General features: G+C 34.4%; 1 protein-coding gene across 1 annotated transcript in view; it reads right to left on the reverse strand.

The window, feature by feature from the left end:
- IL1RAPL1 (interleukin 1 receptor accessory protein like 1) overlaps positions 1 to 24,054 on the reverse strand; it is a 689,617-nt gene that overhangs the window by 589,292 nt on the left and 76,271 nt on the right. The window contains exon 2 of the mRNA XM_018084251.2: positions 10,818 to 10,923. Coding sequence (XP_017939740.1) covers positions 10,818 to 10,899 — 82 coding nt within the window. The 5' untranslated portion in view covers positions 10,900 to 10,923. The remainder of the gene's footprint in view (positions 1 to 10,817; positions 10,924 to 24,054) is intronic.

The raw sequence follows: 24,054 nt of genomic DNA on the forward strand, positions 1-24,054 counted from the left end.
ATGAAAGCACGTATATTTTTAAATTTATACCAGCTAGCATTTCTGCTGAATAATTGTTTCAAACAATGTTTCTTACCCAAATAGAGTGTTCTGCTACTGACCCTTGTTCAATTCCCTAGAAAAATACAAAGTTTAAAATCTAATTTTGTCTCTCCAATAATGAAAATATAAATTACATTTAACATGTTGCTAATAGCAAAAGTAAACATACATTACAAAAAAGTGATTTTGTTGCAGAGTGTGTAAAGTAGCCTAGCAGAGTCAGCAGAATGAAAACAGGGCACTCACTGGCCTCCCCCCTGGCCTGCCCCTTGTGAAACCATGAGACATAAATTAGTCACTTCTAGAAAAGGCAGCTTGACTCCTTGACATACTTGGCTCAACCTGTTTGGTTGGAAAGGGCTCAGAGGATGACACTATTACTCCGTGTTTTCCCTCCTCTTTTGCTGTGCTGCACCCTGGCATTCACCTATGTAAAAGCTTAACAGCGTCTCTATAGGCTTCATGATCCCTGGGATGAATTGAGCTTTCCCTCATATCACAGATATCTAGGAATAAATAGAGAGATTTTACAGTCTTTCTTGTCTGTCTCTCTATTTTGCCTTCAGGATTCACTCTGGGTTGTACAACCAATGACATTCACAGAAAATTCAAAATTTGAGACAAGTTTACCTTGTACTTTTTTAAAAACAGTATTAACAACAGCTTTACTGCTGGTTGTGCTCTTTTGATCTGGATAACCCATGTACATTGGTGGTTTTCTTGAAAGTTGTAGGCTTTATGGTCTGCTTTTTAATTTTTAATTAAAAGTCACTGTCTTTGTTTTACTTACCATGAAAAACCTCAACAAAAAAAAAAATCATAGTGAATTATATAAAAGTACATGAAGGTAGAATGCCTAGTATTATTCAATTACTTTTCCTATAAGAAAAATTCTGTGTTCCTTGATAAGGATTTTAACTATGGTTAAAAGTAAGGCAGCAATGGTAAAATACACTCTACATATGGTCATTTTTTCATGCAGCATCCTTTATTATCTCATGTTTCAGTGGACTTTCAATATAATTGCAATTTCCAAGAAATAATTAATCTTAGTGCAAAAGAAACTGAACCTTCTGAACAGGTATGAAGCAATTTTAACTACCACTGCTTGCAGATAGATCAGATTTTAGAACCTGACATGACAATAGCTCCAGGTGTTTCCTTGGCATGTTGCAATTCAACATTAGAGCAACCCATGATAAGAAATATGTTTAGGGAAATTCTTACCTGAAAAAATCGAGGGTCTGCAGCATGTACACATAGTCTCTTGAAGGTTTGCCTAAATTCCTTAAGAAGTATTTTTTAAAGAACAGTCCTGAAGTCACTTAATTCAACTGCACATAATCCTGAGCAACCTCCTGTAGCTGACATTGCTTGAACCAGCTATGTTGTACTAGATGATCTTAAAAGCTCCCTTCCAACCTAAATGGCCCAGTAATCAAAACTGGAATTATCAACTGGAAGTATTTTAATTGGAATTAAAATTTGTTTAAAAGAATAAAAATTGCTCCTTTTTGTCAAGGATGAAAAAGTCTAATTTTGTGGAAGTGGGTTACTCCAAATGAATTTTCAGATTGCTTCAACACAATTGTCTGCTTTGCATCTGTGCTCCCGACAGTTTCCTGAAATGAGTTATGCGTTCAGAGCAAGGTGATGAAATTACAGGAGCACTCATCTCTCAACTAACATAATTGTGTTGCAATTTACCATTACAGCAGTCTGATAATTCTCCTTTTAACTGAAAGAAAAAAAAAAATCAAACCCAAAAGTATGAAAAAATGATAAAAATATATATCTTAAATCAGCTTGTGCATTCTGCTTTTGAAGTAAAGACCTTAACAGCAAAGACAAGACAAAGACATTCTGAGTAAGAACGGTTGAAAATTTCAGTATTGCAATCTAAAGGATGACCTCTTCTTTTCATGCTAAGTTGCTTCCCATATATCTGTGTATGCAGCACTGATAGCACTTTCTCTCTCCAACCTCCAGGAAGAGCAAGTCAGTATGTATTTTAATCTAGGACAGATTTTGTCAATTTTAATTTCCTTTAAGTGTAGCAACAAAACATATTCTAAGGGGCAGAACTTGTTATCATGGCTCTTATTTCTATATTTTAATAATGTTTCACAACTGAATACACTTAAATAAAAAAGATAAATACATCAGATGGCCATTACTTGTCCTTGAGGGTTTTTTGCCTCCTTATTCTCCACAGTCATTATTCTACATAAAACTGACAGGATAATATTCGAATAAATAAATCTTCTGCAGCAGTGATTCCTGATCAAAGGTCCCTTGTTCTTTTACATCTTCTAGAACATTTGCCAACAGATGCCAATCAGTGAAACAACCACTAACAATTCCCCAGAGAAAATAAGGACTCTGGAAGCAGAGAGTCATCCTAAACAGCTACTAAAATTCAGTGACTGAACTATGTAAGAATATCTGTTACTGTCCTTTTGGTTTCAGATTTTGTATTGTCTCCTTTACTATCATTAGTAATTTCTTAATATTGTACACTATAAAACACTGACCCTTTCCTACCACACAGAAAATCCTTTCACATACTGTGGTATTATTCACCATCTCCCAGGACTCTGAAAAGTATCAGTATGGATCCTAGCAACAACAAAAGGTCATACAACTATTTTTAAAATGCCAGCCATCCTGTTCATAAATGCTCACAAGACAACTAATAGTTACTTCTTTCATAGTGGCTCCAAAATAAGTAATGTGTCACAAAGGATTTATGCTTTGATGCAGTCATTCCTTATTGCCCAAAAACTCCAGTAGAACAGAATTGTACTTCTCTCTTTTTTTATAATATAGTCCCCACCCCCCCCCACAGTACACAAGCCTCATATTTGCTGTTCATCTGACACATTGAACAGTATCCTTAGCTTATAAAAACAGAATAGAGACCATTGGAGGCAAGCCATCATCATGGCCAAGGACTGTTTTAGATCACTAACAAAACTTACTCAAGGTTTTTCAAATGAAAACTGTACGTTGAACATACAATAGCAATGCAACACAAACAATATTCTGTAGCTAAATAAACATGAGGCATTGTAAAAGATTATTCTTTTTTTAAAAAAATGATGCTTCTCATATACAGGTGGCATAAACAAACAAACAAATCCAGGTTCAAAACCATATCGCAAAGGAACTCTCTAATTTCCTGAATATGCAAATATTTACTAAATAAGTACTTTCTTACTCCTACTTTCTTCCAGCATGCTTTGATTCACAAGCAGCAAATCATGCCTTTTCACCTAACAATAATCAGGTAGGTTTTTACCTTCATAAATTAAGACAGAAATTGAGAATCATACCACAAGTGGTGTAAATGACTTTGTCAGAATTGGCTGCAGGACAGCCAATTCTGATGTCTATATAAAGTGCTAAAGGACACTAATTGCTCTTCTAACATCGTGGTGCCATGTAGTAATAGCAAGACGTAAGAGTTTTCTGTGGGTTATATTAATTCCAGGAGGCCTCACAATTCTCTGCAATAGACAGCAAAAGTTCAGGACAGAAAGTGCTGAAGAAGGACACAGAGCACTTACACAGCCTTTGCTTCTCTACATCATCTAGACCTCCATCCCAGCAGGCATAAGCAATCATTCATCTCAGTTGACTCCATTACTATATATTCAAGGGTATTGCTTTTGAAGATTTTCTATCTTTAAAACAAACATGCAAGTAAGAAAGCAATACACCCCTTTCCCACTGACATACAACTATACAAGGTGTATACCCCGTGGAGTAATTAGTCAAAATCCAAGAAAGTGGATACACTCAGTGAATTCATTCTTCAACTATGAAGAAGTTTTAACATTAAAAATAAAACATTGATTTCTACTGCATATTAAAATGGAGAGGAATAACCACATTAAATCAAAATAAAACAGGGGCAAAAGGTAAACTAAAACATCTTTTATTCTTAGGATAAAAAGCAGAAGAATATTAGTGCTAATAAAATCAATATGAAATGAATTAATAGATCACAATATAAGAAAGTTGCCTGAAATTAACAAGGATTTCTGTTTATCTCCATTGTGTTTTTAACTGTAAGGTTCACTCTTATCTTTTTCTCTCTTCTCCCTCAAAAAGAAAAATGTTTCAGAGTTTTCCCCATTCAGTCCCACAGCTAAAACCATAAACTAGGCTGCATATTTATATACCAATTCAAAATGAGTTTTTTGAAGCAATCCTCATAAGAGGGAAGGTTCACTTCTTAATCAGGTCATGATGCAAAAATATTCCTGTCCCCCAATGCAATAAGAAAGGCATACACACCTTTGCTGAAGACTGACATTCATTATACTTTTCCTTCTTCTTACCAAACACAGAAACAGAAAAAAGTTTCATAGTAATAATAGTAGTCTTGATCTAGTTTAAAAGTCATTGCTCATGGAAGTTAATTTTGCACATCAAATAGACATAGATAGACTCTAAATATTATTTCGGGTTCTGCATAACCTCCCAACAAGCCACAAGCCTCATCAATTAATAATGGAAACCCAACATTCTGTAACAGAGTGAAAACAACAGCTAGGAGCCATTAATATCAATTGACACAAATTCCTATGATTTAGAAGAAGCATATCCTTTAGTTGGTGTAATTGCTCCAAGCTCAGTGTATTGGAGTACTGTATATGTGAGTGTTCTGCTTATAAATTGTATAAGAAAAAGAACAACAGATATATAAAATTAAATTTTGAACCTTCTTATCCAGCGTGTATCAGATCCAATATGCCATTAATCAACTAATTACCTTTTGACAAGAATCCAAAAGGAAAATACTTAGGCAATCAAAACACAGGCAGAATAAAAACCAGAATGGCACTACTGAAAGAAGGACAGTATTATTTATGTAGTGCTACACACTTAGGACAACAAGCCTCACCTGGAAGGGTTATAAAAATAAGTAAAAATTACAAATACTCAAACACTGGATACCAGACCTCTAAGCCTCAGCACTTAATTATGTGCATTTTCTCAAAGTATTTTTGCCCTGCAGGCTGTATTCTATATATACACATAATTTTTTTTCTGTAAAATAGTGGTAATCCAATTATTAGGTACGAATGAAAAAACTAAATTAAAAAATTCTTCCTACATGCAAAGAGTTCTCATACTGTCTTGACTTCTGTAGATCTATTCCTTACTTATACCACAAATGAAGAATTTTCATTCCATGGATTTTTTTTTTAACTAAATTGTTGAGTTCTCATGATAACATTTATCATGAGGTGTTAAACCTCAGCTTTGTTGATGTTAAGGCTCACATTGCACAGATCACATGTTCCTTTTCTAGTTAAAAGAAACATTGTCAAAAAACAGAAACTGTCTCATTTGTGCAGAGAAATCCCTTACATATCTCATTATTCTCTAAAATATTCTTTCATGAGAAATAGTTCATAAAAATTCATAGAGGGCTATAATTTAGAAAAATATCTGCTTATAGTTCTTAAAGAGTATTGACTTTGTCAAACAGAAAAACTACTTGAAATTTTAGTATATATTTCCAGTCTGTTACTCAGAATTCCACTGGTTTTAGAACAATAAAAAAAAAATCTTGAATTATTTTTACTTCATTTACTACATTTTACTTCATTTACTACATTTACTACATTGCTCCTACAAAAAATATACTAAAAGTCAGAAATAGCATTGCAGTGTCAAAGCTCTTTACTACCTTTTTTCATAATGTTGATCTCCCATACAAGTACAACAAAAAGAATCAGCCATATTGACTAATAATAGCTAAGGCACAAAAATAGTAGACATTAAAAAAAGAAGTAGTCTTCTCCCACATCACAAAAATATATATGTAACATTTAATCTCATCATAATTATGTGAAGGACCTCCTACATATCCCAATAATCCATCATTGTAAAGACTCTCCTTCCCATAAGATTATTCCAGCAGAGAATAAATCTGATCTAGAAAAGAAAATTTCCATTCACCATAGCAGAACTGAACACAGAATATTAATTAATTAATTAACTCATAATGTAAAATAATCTGTAGAAAAGCAGAGAACTGTAGGCAGTAACAACAGCTCTCACCTCTTTTGATACAAGTCAACACCAGATTATTAGGTAATCTTAGTGTAAAAAAAACAAATATACTAATACTGTCTGAATATACTGATCAACTCATTATTGCTTTATGTAATGAAATTTCTTTAGATATTTTTCCCACATTTTCCCTTTTAACAGATTTTGTTCTAACAAAAACAAACAAAAACCCCAAATAAACAAAAAACCCCAATCTATCAAAAAAAATCCCCAAACCAAAATCCCAAACTTTTCTCTCTTTTGTCTATTCAGCATCCTTGGAAAAAACCACCAGATGGCAATGCAGTGTTCAAGTATTTCATTTAACATACATATTATAAGGAAAAAAGTCTGTATGCATCAGCACGAAGCTCTCTTTCCTAACCTACTTCCTCTTTGATGAATATTAAATAATTCATAAGCAAAAACTCTATTCACCGCAAGTAAGTGATCAAATACCATTCAACCTGTAAAGAACAGACTCTTAGAAACCCAACTTTCTAAGGATGTAAAATCATATGGATAAAAAAAATAAAAATCAACAATTTAGTTCAAACTATGAAAATGGATAATTTCAGGAAAAACCACTGAAAGGAAAACATTTAGAACTCTTTGTTAACATAGAGTTCTCAAAATACTATCAGGGGCTGCACTGGGCAGCAAATTGCACAAAAAGTATCTCTTTTTAGGCATATCATAAATTTATATGTAGTTTGGCTTCATGCTAAAAAACAGGCATTGTTTCCTGCATTTTTGAGGTTTAAGTCAATTCTTGTAAAACTACGTGCTTGAACGGATCAAAATATATAGGCATTAAGTATTTATTCTTCCTTTGCATCAAGCAGATTGCAGTGATCAAACTGAGGAATTCTTTCATAAAGGAAGACGCTTTAAGATATTTCAAGAAGCTGAGAAGCAGTACAGGAGTCAACTTCCCATTTAGAAGATCATATCTGAGATTTATTACATGCCAAATGAAAGTTATCTTTGCAGTTACTATTACAGGCTCTGAAGCCTCTCCAGAAGTTCATTGAGACTTCACTGAATACCTTAAACACCCAATTAATAAACTCTACATCCACTATGAAGTCAGTGGTTCTAACTGCAAAGTTTAAGGCAAAGAATCCTTTCTTGCTTGAGAAGGTATTAAAATTTGTAGGTGTCATGTATTCAACTATAATTGACAGGAAAATTTTAGGTGTGCTTCAGTCTATTTTAGAGTTTTCATACACGGATTAGGAAGAAGTTTCTTGCATCATCTGTATTTAGTAATGGAATTATTACTACAACTGCTAATCCATCCATTCTTATGTAATACAGTTATTACATGTTCTAAATGTAAAATGAGTTAAAGATGTAAAATATGTTAAAGAATAACTTGAAACTGTTAAGACCCTATCTATAATATTAACTGGAAAAAAAATTTATTTTCTGTCAGAAACACAGTCATACCTATGAGGTAAGTGTTAAACAGGTATGTCACACAGCTGTGAGCAAGCTAATTTAAAGCATGTTTTCTGGTTAGTATAATAAATATTTTATTAATACTGCTGTCTTTATTTCCTACATTATTATATTTAACTGATTAATAGCACAAAGAGGTAGAAAGATTCAAGGACTGCCTTTAAGTGATTTAATTTAAGTGCTCCGCATAATGACAGCTCTCAATATTATAGACCTAATCCAAATGCAGCACAACCTAAGATTTCTTCTATTGTGAAGTTTAACCTTCCTTTCAAACAAAAGAATACTATACTGATCCTAATTGTTTACACATATAGCTAATTATTTGATATAACTTCAGTCCTGAAAGCCAATAAACAGTCAGAATTACTATCCATTTTTAGAAATAAATCCAGAATTTGAGCCCACAAATTATTCCACATTTTTGACTTGCTGTGAATCCTCAGTGACTTTCTGAAGGTAAGTTGTCATGTTCTTGACAGATCAGAGAAGTAGTTGGAAATGTATTTCTAGCAGATGGAGAAAGTCATACTTTTATTAATCACTATCTTTTTTGCACAGCTGATAGAAAATTTACAAAAGAAGAGAGCTGAAGTACTCTTGCAGAAAAAATCCAATTGACAGTATTGAAAAGTCGTATTTTCAAACACAGATATCTTCATAACATTAAATACAGAAAAAATATATATAAAATATATAAATACATATTAAATTTATATCAGTTTATATAAAATAGTAATAGATATGAACATAAATAAATAAATTAAATATATAAAGAACACAAGATCTGTGATTTCAGGTTTGGTACTTAGAAATAAGCTCAACAAAAGTGAATTAGAAGGAATAGTTTACAATTAAGATAAATATTTAGTATATTAATGCAATAACTTCTTTACCTACAATACAGTCGTGTAATTCATAACAGAGAAGGAAATACAGAAAAATAATATATCTCTAAAAGATGGATACTCCATATATATAACACTCCATATTTATAATTATAAGTATAATTTTTTTGTCTATTCATTTTGTTTTCATGATAACATTTCAAGGACAAAGTGAACTCACTGACTAAAGAGATGCAAAGCATGTCTTCTCCACCCTCTGCCTCTGATTAGCATGTTCACATAAAACTAAAGTTTTTTCCAAGTTGATTTTTCTTTCCTACTTCCATTTGTAAGTTGCATTAGTTTTAGGAAACCATTTCTATTTTCACAGTACAGATAAGTCAGTCTTATTTTGTTAAAGCTTTCATTAAAGTAAATAAGGTTTCCTTTGTAGAAACACTTCAGGGTTGCAAGAATAGGCCTGCTGAGCATCCAAGGGAGGAAAAAACGAAACGAAACCAAACCGAACCACAACAAAAGCAAACCAAGCACCATCACACGTTACTACATTCCACCTATGTCTGAGGAAGTTCTTCAAATTTAAAATCACGAAACAACATGACCAAAGGCAGATTTCAGTAAATAAGAGACTTCTGCTTCACACACAGTACGACAAACCGCCCCCAATCTCACACGAAAACATCAAGAACCCCATGTTGTAGTGAAGCATGATCCAAAGATTTTCATTATAGCTTTTCCTTTATATTACAACATCAGGTTGAGAAAGTATTCTATACATCTTGAAAAGTTTTGTATGCTCTTTTTTTTGCTGGACAGCAATTATATTATTTTCCTGATCGGAAATTTAATTGCATATTTACACTTTTCCTTGCACTGGTTAATCAGAGGAAGATGATACAGGCAAAAATTATGAAATAAAATACAAAGACAACCCAAGTTCTTATTATCATCACTTTCAAGTAACAAGTATCTGATGACTGTCATTTTTTTGTTCCTTAAGAATGGATGCCTTTGCAAAATTTACTTTAAGATGATCAATAATCTTTGTATTAAATTTGGATTAAGGGGCCTTAAAGCTAACAAGCATTAAATCTTAATCAAACAGAACACTCTACCCAGAGACATTCAAAGGATATCTACGTTATCTATCTAGGCTTCAACATCCTACTATAAACATGTCAACCCATCACCAGCATCTTTGCTCTGTACACAAATGATATATTTCAGTTTTCTTGAGTTTAAATAACCCCAAATATAATTTTATCTCGAGTCTTGATTGAGGAATACCTTAATTTATAGTAGTACTCCTTATTTGCCTTCCCTCAATCTACTTTTCCAGGCACTAAGATATTGGAGACGTAACTAGTTTCATTATATTGTCACAAATATAATCCATTGAAAATACAAGACATGATTTAAGCTGTTGCCCAAAACGAATAAAGACCTGTGTTCTCCCCAAGCTCCAGCTTACAACTACTACCAACCAAAATACAAAAACAAATCAAAGCCAGACTTCTGGAAGAGCAACAAAAGCTACCTAAAACACCCCAATGCCAAACAGAAAACGACTAGCAACAACAAACCTAATTAATTAATTCCATCGACAAGGGATTAAGACTTTCATTAAGGATTTAGTTTTCTTTAGTGCCATACAGCAAGACATTTTGCAGAAGTAGTATCCTATTTTGTTTTTCGCTATCCAATGAAAAGCCAAAGAGAGGAAAACTAGAATTTTAGGGTGACAGGGAAAAAAATGAACACAAAACTACCCAACTGTCTCAGTACTGTTGTTCTCTTTATTTACATATGAAGATGATTCATCTGTAGTAACACTATGAAAGATGTTTGGTAAACACATCACCCTCTACTTGGTTTCTGAAAAACTACCTCTATTTTCTTCACTGAATTAAACTCTTCAACCATGTTTCAAGTAGCCCTTAAAAAAGCCAAATTTTGCTGTTCACTTTTCATGGGTATTAAATTTAATGTGCTTGATCTATTTTTTGTGTTACAAAAATCAGTTGCTTAAACCAAAACTCTATGATCTTCATTTCCAAAATTATATAGTCAAACAGATAAATCCAGTATCTTAACAACACTGACTGCAACAAAGTCTTTTAAGTCAGATAGTTCTGGGAATAACTTTCCTTCAACAGATGAATGGTTACATTCACTTCACATTACATATCTGATTTTAATACTTTTGGGTTTTTTCACCAAGTCCACAGGACACAGTAGTCTAAAAATATATAGAAGATATCTTTTTTGCTGCAGAATTTGAAATCCTCCTAACAATGTTCCAAACCACCATAATAATATCCTAGTATATACTTGCAAACATTAAGCACCTCTTTCGAAACCACATTGTAACCACAGAGATAAAGATTTACTTACCTGATCCCCTTTTGGTCACAACCTTCAAGCTCTGAGTTAGAGTAGCATACAAGAGAATCAAGTTGGGAATAGGAGCTTTCATCTTCTGTCTTTCTGTGACTGCTTCCTAGAGTACCAAAAAAAGAAAGAAACACTGATTGTACATTAGTGCTGAAACAACCTTGAACTAAATAATCATAACATTGACCTTGTGGGAAAGCTAAATACAGTTTTTCTGAGCAATTTAATGCACTAAAAATTATCTATTTTTTCTTTAAAAAATTATATAAACTAAAATCACCACATAATAAACACATGCACACACCACATTTAACCCTGGAGTTTAAGTTACAATTTTGTCTACACATTAAAATTTCATTGTGTCCCTGTTAAAACTTTATAACAGATCTCCTGGAACACCTAGTTCTTTCTTTTTATCATGTAATCTATTCTGCCCCCACCAAGAGGAAAAAGAAAATAATGCCCTTCGTCATTAGTTTTGCTCCCATTTATTAATATCACAAATTAAGCACAAGATTCACAATGAAATTGAGCACAGATTAAAACCAAATCTTGTCATCTTCTTAGGAACAGCGAAAGGGGAAACATAAAAGTGCACCAGAAGAACCAACAGAGACACTCGTAACTTCCTCTTAGGAGAGCAAGTTCCCATGAGCAAGTTCAAACTAACATATTCACTGCACTAAATCAAAAGTAAATGTTAATTAGAGTGGAAAGAAGTGGAGCATACACTGTGAGTAAGCCTTCACCCCTAAGATGTGAATAAAAGTTTTGCATTTCTATTTTCTTACTCTGAGGATTAAGTGGTATAAGCAGCTGGTGAAAGCAGGGACCAAACATTTTGTTAATTCCCCATATAACTAAGAAGGTGCCATCTACTCATGATGATTATCAGCTTTCTTCTGGAATGGCTGATAGGACTAACATCTAATATTTCAGTGTGTTAAAAAGGGAAAGGGAGGCCAAATCCTCTGTCTAGTCAAACTAGACAGTAACCTATCTGTGCTATCTATATTCATGACAGGAGTTTATGCAAAAATATTCCTGTCTAATGGGGGATGAAAAAGGGCTGGGATCAATGGTTCTTTAATATTATAAATAAGACCCAGATTAAACCAATGTGGTTTTGATATTGACCTCTGTTAATCACAGCACTGGACAGCAACTGAAAAAAATCTCAGAAGGAACCACATACTACAAGCTTTGATTTCTAAAGAGACAGTGAATCTTTTGCACTTTCATTGATAGTCAGGTTACTGACTACCCAAGACATTTTTTGAAAGCAGTATCTTAAAAAATCTTCATCTTAGAAGAGAACGGGTTAGAAATAAGAAACAGTAGGAGTGTAAAAAACACATTATGGAAAGAATTGCTTAAACAATGATGACTTCATATATAATCCATCTTAAAGCTTAACATTTCAAGACATTTCAGAACTAAGCACAAACCCACTGCATTCATTATTGACTTTATTAAAGATGAGAGAGTGAGAGAATATATTTTGACAACAGTTTGTGATATCTTATTTTTATAACAATATTTGTAATCACAGAGAAACACAGAAGCATTTACTCATTCATTGGCTGTGAATAAGCTTCCACATTTTAGCATTACAGGTGAAAGACTGTCATTTGACTCCATTCACATGATATTTCAGAAAATTTAGGCAATAAATTTAGGCAAGAAATTAAATATGAAATATGGGATTGCTAGGAGGTAAATTATGTGTAATGCTAATACTTTTAGTTAAGTTCAAAATTTAACAAAGGACCATGACCACTGGCAGTTATAAATAATATAGATCCTTAGAAATTTAGAAGCTAGAAATAAAGGTTAATTTTCCAGGGACACAGTGAGTAGATACCACAATGTGTTATGCCACATTTTACTGCAGAACTTAGTCAAGCTTTCTGAAATCAAAATCTCATTTCTCAGTCACTGCACTAACTGATGCCGCAGGAAATCCTGAAGCTGATATCTTCAGCCTCCGGGGTACTAGCAAGAGTCAGCTCCTCGCTCTGTGTGAGCCTAATAAATACTGCCCAAAGAGCCACAGGAACTTACTATGCAATTACAAATCCACTAAACAGGTTCTGACTGTGAAAGCATATCCAAACACATCCTTTCTGACCATACATCAAAAGACAATATTGCTGATCACTGTGAAATAAATGCAAATATATACATACGTTTGCATATATGTGTGAGTATGCATGTATGTATGCATTCATTTGTATTTATGGATACTTTTGCAGTGAAACCATGGAGTAGCTATAAAGCTTGATTCTACCAAAGTAAACCCCAGTAAATACAAGAATAAGAAACAGTTCAGTAAACGAAAATTTTCTTTTGGTCTATGCATATATCACTCATTTAAGTTGCAAAATCAACAAGGAGAACCACTATTACAATAGTATAGCAAGAATTTCATTTTAATCACACCACTGTGGCAGCCATTCTCATGCACATTTATTCTCAGAGATTCAGGTCTAACTTAAAGGCATAAGAAAAATTGGCTGCTGCCTACACTGTGGCAAATCCCTCAAAAGTAAAGTCTGCTATTGTCTTTGGAGACACTACAAAAAAATTCCTGCTAAAGGGAAAAAATAAGGGAGGAGTGACTCCCAATAGCAGCCATTGCCTCCTTGCAGCAATGAGCAACACATCAGATCTTACATAGGCTCCCCCCAGAGTCTTCCAACCCTTCTCTTCTGTTTACACTCCCCTTTGTGGAGGAGGAGAAGTTTTTCTAGTCTTCCCTTCATTTTAAAAATCAAATGCTCAAACAATGAAAATGCAAAGAAGTAAAAATCAGTATATAGGATCTAGTGCCTTAAGGCTTTGGATGGTTGGAAAATCTGCCTCATGTTATTCATATGACTGACTCAAAACAGATACTTAACATCTCAAGTGCCTTGTTCTGGGTGGATGCCTCAGAAATTGGCTATTCTAGAAAATGTCACCCTCATGAAATTGGCTGTGAAAACATAATAAGCAAGTCAGAAGAAAATAAAAACGGAACATCCCAAGGGGAATCCCACAACAAGTCGACAGAAAATGCCTTCACTGCTGCAATGACTATGCCTGAGGCCTAGACACTGTAACATATTCAGGTAGCTTTTAAATTAAAAAAAAAAAATTAAAAAACTAAAATAAATGCATAATTCTGAGAAATCAAGTTCTTAGCACTAAATGGACTGTGATATCTCATGAATTGGAAATAGTCTTCTTTCAGCAATGAATTTTTAAGAGACTATTTCACTAGTCAATTAGCTGTAATTTAATTTTTTTAATTACATTAAGAAATTCTGATTTTAACAAGCAGACCAAGTCTGCTGTTTTTTTAAGCATTAGGTAGATAAACATCTTATATACCCACCCACAAAAATTATTTTAATGGTTATTTTTTTTCCGGATTTTTAGTTACTTCCCCTAAAAATCGAAGACAATGTATGGTAGTTATAAACTTAATTGCTGGTTTGCGATTTACATCAGTTTTAGCATGTCTTAGATACTCTGGCCATACAACTGCTAAACACTATAAGTGAATAGTAGACTAAGAAAATCTTTAAGAATGAGGGATTTTTGGTTGCTTTTTCTTTATACAATAGCAAGGATTGAAATATTTTTCATCTTTAAGTAGAATTCGCAACTTCGAACTTTCAGTAATGAGTAGTTTGTTTGCATGAACCAAAACACTGAAAAAAATATTGAATACTTCTGCATAAATATATTGCACATAAATTTTAACTGGGCACATTATTAATTTTTTTTTTAAAGTCTTTTCTGTAGGTGTCATTGTTTAACACAGAAATGCCATAGCATGGCATCTCTATCGCCATGTATCTAATTTTTCAGTTGAGACAGAAGTAGAAATACAGCTGCATCTCAAAAATAACATTCTTTGGGGAAATGCCAAGAATGCTTTTTTTCTTAAATTATCATAAATACTCACTGTGAGAAAAATGCATACATATAGACACATGCTTCCCAAAACAGCTCAGTAGACATAAAATTAACAATAGTAAAGCAGTTCCTCATAAGCCAGGAAAATAAAAAAAAAAATCTGATTTCTTAATTTTACCTATGTTCATTATGAGTCTTTCCCAAAACTTGAATTGAACTTAACTGAAGAAATTTTCCATGGGCTCAGTCTCTTACAATAACTTTAAGGGGTTGATTCTCAGTTGACCTATAAATGCTAGCTGGCTGTCATTAATTTGAAAATAATTTTTCTTCTAACTTTGAAGAATATTCTTTTATACATTTTCAAAATTACTGCATTATCTTTCTCCGTCATACATCCTTCAAAGAAAAACAAAAAAAAATTGCAGGATCCTCTGAACCCTGGAAGATACTTCATGACTGTTCCGTGGCAATGACATAAAAGTGATGGTAAATTTTGACTGAGTAACAAAATTACAAAGAAGCACCACCTGAATACATAAGAAACAAACAAACAAAAATGCCTGTTCAGTAATAGTGTTTTTTTATGTGGCATTTCTTTACAAATACCTGAATAGTATGACATTAGATCCCATAAAGTGTAAAAAATACTGGTATCATATTATTGGTATAATATTTGGTACGTCCAGATCAAAACTCAAGCAGCTTGAAAAAAACCTGCTTTAAATTCCTAAAATGCAAGGAAAAATTAAAATTAGAATCAATGTGATTTCATAAACAAATGTCAATTCATTGTCATGATCTGTCCTAGAACAGTAGAAGAACTCTAGCAATTCTTAAAATGTTGGCTAGAAGAAAATATACCTGTTTCAAATACAAAAGTGTATAAAATAAATCCTTTCCAAAGTCCTAGAAAACAAAAAGATTCAGCAAATCAAATTTTTAAGAATTTATGAGAAACCAGTCAGAAGCACCAGAAAGGTGTTTTGCTTTTTTTTTTTTTTTACTACATTTGTTTTTGAAATCACCCTGCTTCTCCATGCTAAGCAGCATTCCTAAGTTCAAGCAAGTTGTCACTCAGGACAAAAAAACACCAGAAAAACAAACAAACACAAAAGGGAGATAATTTAAAAAGCACTAAGTTTTGAAGGATTGGTGACAGTATTTTAAGCTGTGATAACCAAAAGCCAATACATATAACCTGTCTTGCAGAGCACATTGTGAACAGGAATTCAGTAGAGCCTTTGGAGAGGTTTCCAATCAACTGCATTATCACTTTTCCTATTAAACCTGATACTCATTACTACTTTCTTTTAAAGATACTTTTTACTGCTAAGACTTTCATCTCCTTAGGACTCCATCCACCATGCAAGGTATAGTACACATGGCAATCTGTCTGGAGAAATTTAAGATCATTCCATGTGTCTCTCTGTATAAAAATGTAATCTACCATTCTCATAAGTTTCCATTAAGAAACATGCATGACTTAAAGATATAAAAGAATTAAAAATGATTCTACGGGGAAGAAATCTTTTCTCAGAATTAGAAGAATCCTGATGTTGGGCTGAATATTTATTTTCCTAATCTTGCATAAAACAGTAATGTCAACAAGAATATTTGAACTGATCATGATGGACTATCAAACATTAATATTTTGCACACTGATTAGATTGCTTAATGTGTTTCTAAATATTTCATTAAGTGACTTTTTTGTGTGGTAGGTAATGGATAAAATTTCTAGATAGCGTTTTTTCTATTATGAGACAAATAAGGTGTAGCAGATTGTAGATACCTGAAATGTAACACATCATATGTTTGAGAATCCTCCATTGAAGAAACAGTTGAACATCTTGTCCCTCTGAACCATAGATTGGAATAGCTGAAAACTATCTGACATGCATTTTGGGGAACTGCCAGGGCTGAGAAGAGAAAGTACAGCTTCAGGAGAGATATAATAAAGAGAGATGACAGTCTCTTTCCAATGGTCTCATAGCACCTTGTGGAATCCAGGTCAGCAGGGTGTCCTTGCCAGTCCCAGATAATTCACCAAGCTGGCTCAGTCAGTCAAAAGTGCTGATGTAAATAGGGCAGGAAATAAAATCCTTGGGTAGTGAGCCAGTGAGTTGTTTACTATTAGGGTAAGGGAAAAATGGATAGACACGAGCCTCTCTGTTCATTACTAGGAGCCTTTACTGGAGATAAAGAAGTACAACAGCTTTAGTTTAAAACAATCTAATATTGTTAGTACAAGTAGATGCCTCCCTCTTAATAGTTTACCACTCCTGATCACAAGGAAATAAGAATCTGAACCTAGGAAAGGTTTTTGCAACAAAAAAAATGTAACCATATTGGGCTAACACACTTGACAGAACCAACACACCTAGTAGAATACACAAGAAACAAGTGCCAACGATGCTGATTAGCCTGATGGATTAGGGGAAAAGTTGAAACCATAATTTCTTTTTCTTTACAGAAACCAAAAACAACCTGGCAGTAAACTTATAGAAAATACTCAAAATTTAGCTCAACAGCAATGTTTACAGAAAGCTAGTTGAAAATGGTTGCTGTGCTACTTAACTTCTAAAGGCAGATACACTAGAAGTGTAGAAAGAATAAATAAAACAATTTATCCTTTTCATAGGCTTAAATACATAAAGTCAGATAAAAAGGAAAAATTCAAAGACTATCAATGTGGTTCTGAAGGGCTGCTCTTCCAAAAAAAGTAAAAGGTCTTTCTTCCAAATCTGTGTATGTGTGTGTATGGGTAACCAATACTCAACTTATGGCATGGTTTTGGCATGTGAAATATCTAACCCCAATTATCTGCTCTTGCATTGGTTCCTTGACCACTCTATATCTTTACTTTTTGAGGGTAAGTAGCCTTGTTGTAGCAAGATGAAATTCTACCTCTGTCAAAATTGACAAAACAAAGTTTTAATGCTGTAAATATGATTTTGTTGGATAATTCTAGTTGCTTGTGTTTTCAGGCAACTAAATGAGCTCCTAAAATATTTACAATAGCAGTAGACTAATAGAAACATAAAATCACAGAGTGGTTTCAGGTTGGAAGGGACGTTAAAGTTGACAATATGTCCATGTCGCTGAAAAAGATGTTAAACAGTGCTGAGGACACCACTCATCACTATCTCCTCTTGGACATTGAGCTGTTCACCACAACTCTTTCAGTGAGACTGTTCAGCTCATTCCTTATCCACTGAGTGCTCCAGCCATCAAACTAATGTCACTTTGGTTTAGAGACAAGGATGTAATGCAAAAATCCAAGTAGAGGACATCTGTTGCTCTTCTCTCATCCACCACCACTGTAATTCTGTCACAGAAGACCACCAAACTTGTCAGGAATGATTTGCCATTAGTGAAGCAATGTTGGCTGTCGCCAATCACCTCCTTATTTTCCATTACCTTCGCATAGCTTCCAGGAGGATCTGCTCCATGATCTTTCTGGGTACCAAGGTGAGACTGACCATCCTGTAGTTTCCTAGGTCTTCTTTATTTCCCTTTTTAAAAATGGGGGCTATATTTCCCCTTTTCCAGTCTGTGCTAAGTGTATTCACTACGCATGTATGGAGAATTCAAACTCCTTTTCTACATATGGCAAGTTTTCGAAGACTAGCTATTTGCAGCAGAACCACTGCAAAACAGTTGGAATGCTCTATTTTCCTATATGAGCACTTTTCTCCCATTTTCTAATTTCTGAAGAGTAGCAGTTATGTAACAACATAATATGTTTGAAAAAACAAATTGGTAAGATGCAGCTTAAAGTAAAAGAAGAATTAAAATTTTTAGCTTAAGTTAGGAAAAAAGCCCTCTTTAAAAAGTTTGGTCTTTATGAAATTTTCTGAATAGATATTTCATAAAATAAGCATGCTCCTCCTCAGTTACTGACAGAAGATTCTAGGTATTTTGACAATCAAAAAGCATACAAGAATGATTTATTTCCAAAATTCTCTATATAGTACCTCCCATCTGATTCACTAATCAGAGAGACATTTTCCCTCAAAATGAAAAAAGACAGAAGGACGTGGAAGATGAAGCTCCACTGTGAATATTCTGACAGATTGTTTACACACAAAATAATAACCCCCTCACTGTCTCTAAGATATCTGTTTATGTAACAGTAACATCAATGGTTTTCCACAGCTGACACCTGTAACACAATTTGACTAACACAAGGTAATCTTACAGCACAACTTGTTTCTGCTTTAATGCTTACTCTATCCTGGCCTTTTAGATGTTAGGGAACTGATCTGTAATTTACATTACACTTCATACTATATGAGCTCACTTTGCATTTTAGAGTTGTGAAAAGAGAGAAATAAGTGTTTCATTTATCCCCTCTCTCTCAAAGGCTTACTGACAAGCCCTTTACACTTGTTCAAACCAGATTTTGACAACATGCTGTCAGATCCTGAGATCACTGCTGGGCCTGACTGTCCCTGCCCAACCTTCCCTGAGACTTTCCCCCATGGGCCTGGGACACCATTTCAGCTCATTCCAAGGATGTCAGTCCCTGCCTCTGTGACACTGCAGGAGTGCTGGTCTCCAGCTCTGTGTCTGGCCCTGCCTGGATGGTATCAACATTCGAGGAGCCAGTCTTAGCATGGATTCCTCATAATTATGCTGCTTCCCGCTCTCTCTCGTGTCATTTCCTTCTGTTCTTGGCTAAAGTCCCCGGCCCTGGTTCACCACTTGCCATGTCAGGGGCTGTTGACAGACCCCATAACCAGTCCCCTGCTCAGAGACTGTGGAACTGCACCCCCTGGGAGAGGGCACAGGCTATGCCAGTGCCACTCTTGGGGTCAGACAGTCAAACCTCACCGCACCCTAACATCTTGCTCCTTAAAGAGGTCTGAAAGAATAACTATTGATCATGTCTGTCTTAAACCTGTTCATTTCCAATGGGAGAAAATTTCTCACATTTAATACTACAAATGACCCAGTAAGAGTTGCTGCTTCCCCTTGAAAATGCATGGATTGTAAATAGTTTTGTGTTTACAGAAATGATAATAAAAAGCTTTAGAAGTTCACAATTTTATCAATTATCTATGATATAATTATTTAAGATGTCAGCAGACTATAAGAGAGATCACATATAAAAACATTTGAGCAGCAACAACTCAGTATCTATATGGGATTACACACGCAAGTTATTGCCTGATAAAGACAAAAGAGTCCATGTTGTGAATTTGCCATTTGTACATGAACAAGGACGTGAAGAGAAATATGCACACAAAGGATGTAAACCTTACAATTCAGATACAGTATCCTGCGTAGCAAAATTAAAAGTAGAACAATTTCTACAAGGATTATCATCATTAAATTGGTTTGTAAAGGACTCAGGCATTGATGATATGTAACTATAATAATGGAGGGTACAGCACAGTAGCTCTTTCTGCTCTGTTCTGCACACCATCACTGTGAGCCAGCTTTCCTACAGCACTGACAATCACATCACAGTTTTATAGGTCCTGATCTATTGCTATAAAGAAGACTAGAAGGGTAAAAGGAAGAAAGGATTGTAAATGGTGCTAAAACTTCTCTCATTAAAACTGTAAAGCATTTAGCTGCACTGAACAAGATAACTTTGAAACTGCCCAGCCTTATCATTCAGTTTGGGATGACAATCATTAATCCTACTTCAGTTTTAGTGTTGATCTTGTTCCTTTGTTTAGCTAGTTTTTGAAAAGTATATCTCCATATCTTTAATTTCTGGTCAAACTGCTTGATAGTTGCCTGCCCTAGCACCAACCAGTTACCTAATAATCCCAGCGCAGGAGAAACTTTCATTGCTTGTGTAGAAAGTAGCAGACACATGATGCTATTGCTTATTTTCAGCTGTAATTTAAATCTGTGCTGAGATCCAAGATCAAAAATCAATGGCCTAATCAAGTACTGTCTTTAAGTGCTGCTGAACAGTATTGCTTATTAATAGCAGCAATTTATGATTTGACACTAAGAGGAAGCAGAAAGTTTCAGAAGAAGCAGAGCTTCCTGTTTACCAATGTGTTATTAATAATGAGTAGCCATGAAATACGTAATATCCAAACTTAATGCTGCAACATCCTGGTGGATAACAACTGCTGTTCCAAAATTAATTTCAGATTATAACATGGAAAATATACATCAAGTAAAGATTTACATATATCCAGGTCACAGGCTGAGTATTAAACTAAGTTGCAGTACATTCAGTATGTTTCTGGCAGTTCTCATAGCTGGGAGTGAGCTATTATAATGATACTTTTCTAAATCTTGATTTGAAAATAATAATCAAAAAAAATCAAAAAGCCTTCTAAAAATAACTTCTCTGGAAATTACTAACATTTTGTCCCACCATGACAGGTACTCATCTACCCATTCAATACTGGGATTTCAAATACTGATGTATCAGGATGAGACTGACAACCATTCTGGTCTCACCTGTGGTAGATCAGACTTGGGATTTCAACCCCCTAATTCAAAACCTTTTGTCTTAACATGGATGAAACATATAACAGAAATAATAGAAGAAAATACTGTAATCCTAGAATTCTTCCTTTCCTATAGAAGTATTAAAACTATTAAGTCAGAACTTGTCTCCTTCTGCTTCTTTTTCCAGGCCTCTGAATTTAGAATGCCCAGCTGCACAGCAACTTGTTTTCTCCAGAAATTATTGAGATTGCTGTCATCAAAATAATTGGACGAGGCATTTGGGAAATGTGGGTTCAAGTCCTTCAAATTAAGAAGTCTTACAAAATGATGCTTCCAGTTCCTGGGCATGTGCTATAACTCCATAACACATACACACATTGTGTGCTTTCAAAGGAGTAGTTTGTGCCAAGTAAAATGTTAACTTGTAAAATAAATGCAGCAAATGTTTATGGGTAACTCATTCAAAACTATTCAGTTAATTTCCACGCTGTTGTACAGAGCAGAATGATTCTCATCATATTCACTAAACATAAAAGTAGAGCATTCCATAAAATTTTATCAGCTCCTATTGTGAAAGCCCCCAGGATGTTTTAAAAGCTCACTAGAAATGCATCTAGTTTCTACAGAATTCAAAGCTAAACCTAAGTTTATTTGTCCATGAATCCATGTTATTGACTGTCTACTGTTATGCCAATAAATTATATATACAAAATCTATATTCAGGATAACACTGTTGAGATTTTACCTCCTTCAAAAAAACATTGTCTAAAATGTAAGATTTTTGATGCATTCTAAAAATAATAATATAAGCTGATGCTTATATTATTTCCACAGGATTTTGAATTCAAGCACATACTCCCCCTATGCACACTAAGAAAGAACATGATCATTTGCTCTCTAATAGCAGCCAACCCAGACTCAATGAAAAAAGTACTTTTTGGGTTGCTGCAGAAGTAGCAGAAGGCCCACAAGAAGTGACAATCATCCCTCTGTTCCTGTCTCTCGATTTTTTGAGGCTGTTGTGCTCATCTATTGATTGACAGATTAGAAGTGGTAAATTTATTTCACAGAATCTGACACCACACACACAAATCTCATTAACTCTTCATTGGTTATAACACTAGGAGATTAATAAAAGCTATTAGAGGCACTAAATAAACTAGAAGTAGACCAGTTTATGGGGTTCCAGTACTTTCCTTTTCTTTTTTCTTTTCTTTTTACATTTAGTTAGACGAGATTATTCTGATGAAGAAATTTGAGCTAGGGCTTCCAAACCCCAATTCTCCTGTGAGAGTCTCCCATTGTTTCATCAGGATGAGCAAAGGACAATAGTTTGGAAGGCCAGATACTAAGTAGCCTTATAAACAGCCTGTTGTTAGCTCCTCATTATTCTTTAATTGTTTATGTAATGGGAAAAATATTTTGATTATTATATTTCCAGATTAAGCAAGGTGGGATGAATTTCTTGACTCTTTGAGGTCAGCGACAGTATTGAAAATTATCCAGACTACAGAAACAATATGAAAAAACAGATAAAACTCTAGAGAAACAAGTGTAAATTGTCAAATTAAGAAGATCTAATCAAGGAAATGCAGAAAGGATGAATAACAGCTGGCTAGGCACCGGTTCTGTACCAAAGGATCTATCAATTGAAGTAGATTAGAAACTGAATACCAGCCAGACTACACTTCCTAAAAAAAAGTTAATTGCCATATTGGGATGTGCACACAGCAGGGTAATTGCGGAATCTTTATCTTTAGGATCTAAGAATATTTTAAAAAGTGCATTTAACATTTGCACACATTGACTCACTACAGCTGATCTTGACATTGGGCAGAGGAATAATTTCATTCCATGCTTTTGATTCTATGAAACCAATGGCAAAAAGGCACAAAAAAAAAAGTTAACAGTCATTCATCTGGTATACCTTGTCCTTTTTGCTCTACCTGTTTTGCTAGATGTACATTTTAGGAGCACTGGTAAATATCATGTTCTGTTCTGTTCACTGGACCAAAGGCCTTATTATAGAAAGAATAGGAGTAGCACACACATGATAATAAATTAGGTAAACTAAACGTTTGAATAAGATATAGAAGGCCTGAAGCCAGGATTTTGCAAGCTTGAAGAATTCAGGTCACCTAAGAAGAGGTCATCCCTCTGTGGCAACCACCAGAGGGATGAAGGCTTGAGGAGAAGACCCCCACAGTAGAAGACAGTGCATGCCTGGAAAGACTCCTCCCAGAGACTAGCCTACTTATTAATATGTATGTTAAATGATGTAACCATGTATCTAAAGTATATAAAATGGCTTGCTTTTGCACTTTCAAGTCGAGCAAGTTTGTCCAGCACGAGCTGGCTTGCTCCCAAAATGGAATAAACAAATACCTTGCTGCTTAAAGATGCAAAGTCTCTGAGCAGTTAATCATTCCGAGGGTTTTCGGCATCAAAACTTCCCCTGAAAATAAGAGTCGGATGTCTACAAAGTTCACACATTCTGGAACATACTTCTTCAAAACAAACAAACAAGGAATAAAAGAGTTGTTAAGAAAGAGCAAGAGTGTAAAGCACAGAAAATGGTCAGTTCACCAGTACTGGTGGTAGCCACTGCCCAGAATGTGTCATTTAGAGACAAATGATAGTCCTAAAAGGACTCATTTAACAGCCAGTTCAGTCAACACAAGTAGAAATATCATTTTTTATTGACCTGTTCAACATTATCTGAAGACAATAAACATTCCTAGAACAAATACTGGCATGGCTGATGTTTGCCCACAGTTTTGGGATAAGAAATTCTGAGGTGGATCTAAAAGACACGCGTGTGTTTCATTTGTTATGGTATCATGGCTCACGACACCAAACCTCATACCTCAGCAATATCCATGGTATTAGCTCATTCTGTATGTTG

The sequence above is a fragment of the Manacus vitellinus genome, unplaced genomic scaffold (assembly GCF_001715985.3).
Source record: "Manacus vitellinus isolate BGI_N305 unplaced genomic scaffold, ASM171598v3 scaffold_7_pilon, whole genome shotgun sequence".
Lineage (NCBI taxonomy): Eukaryota > Metazoa > Chordata > Aves > Passeriformes > Pipridae > Manacus > Manacus vitellinus.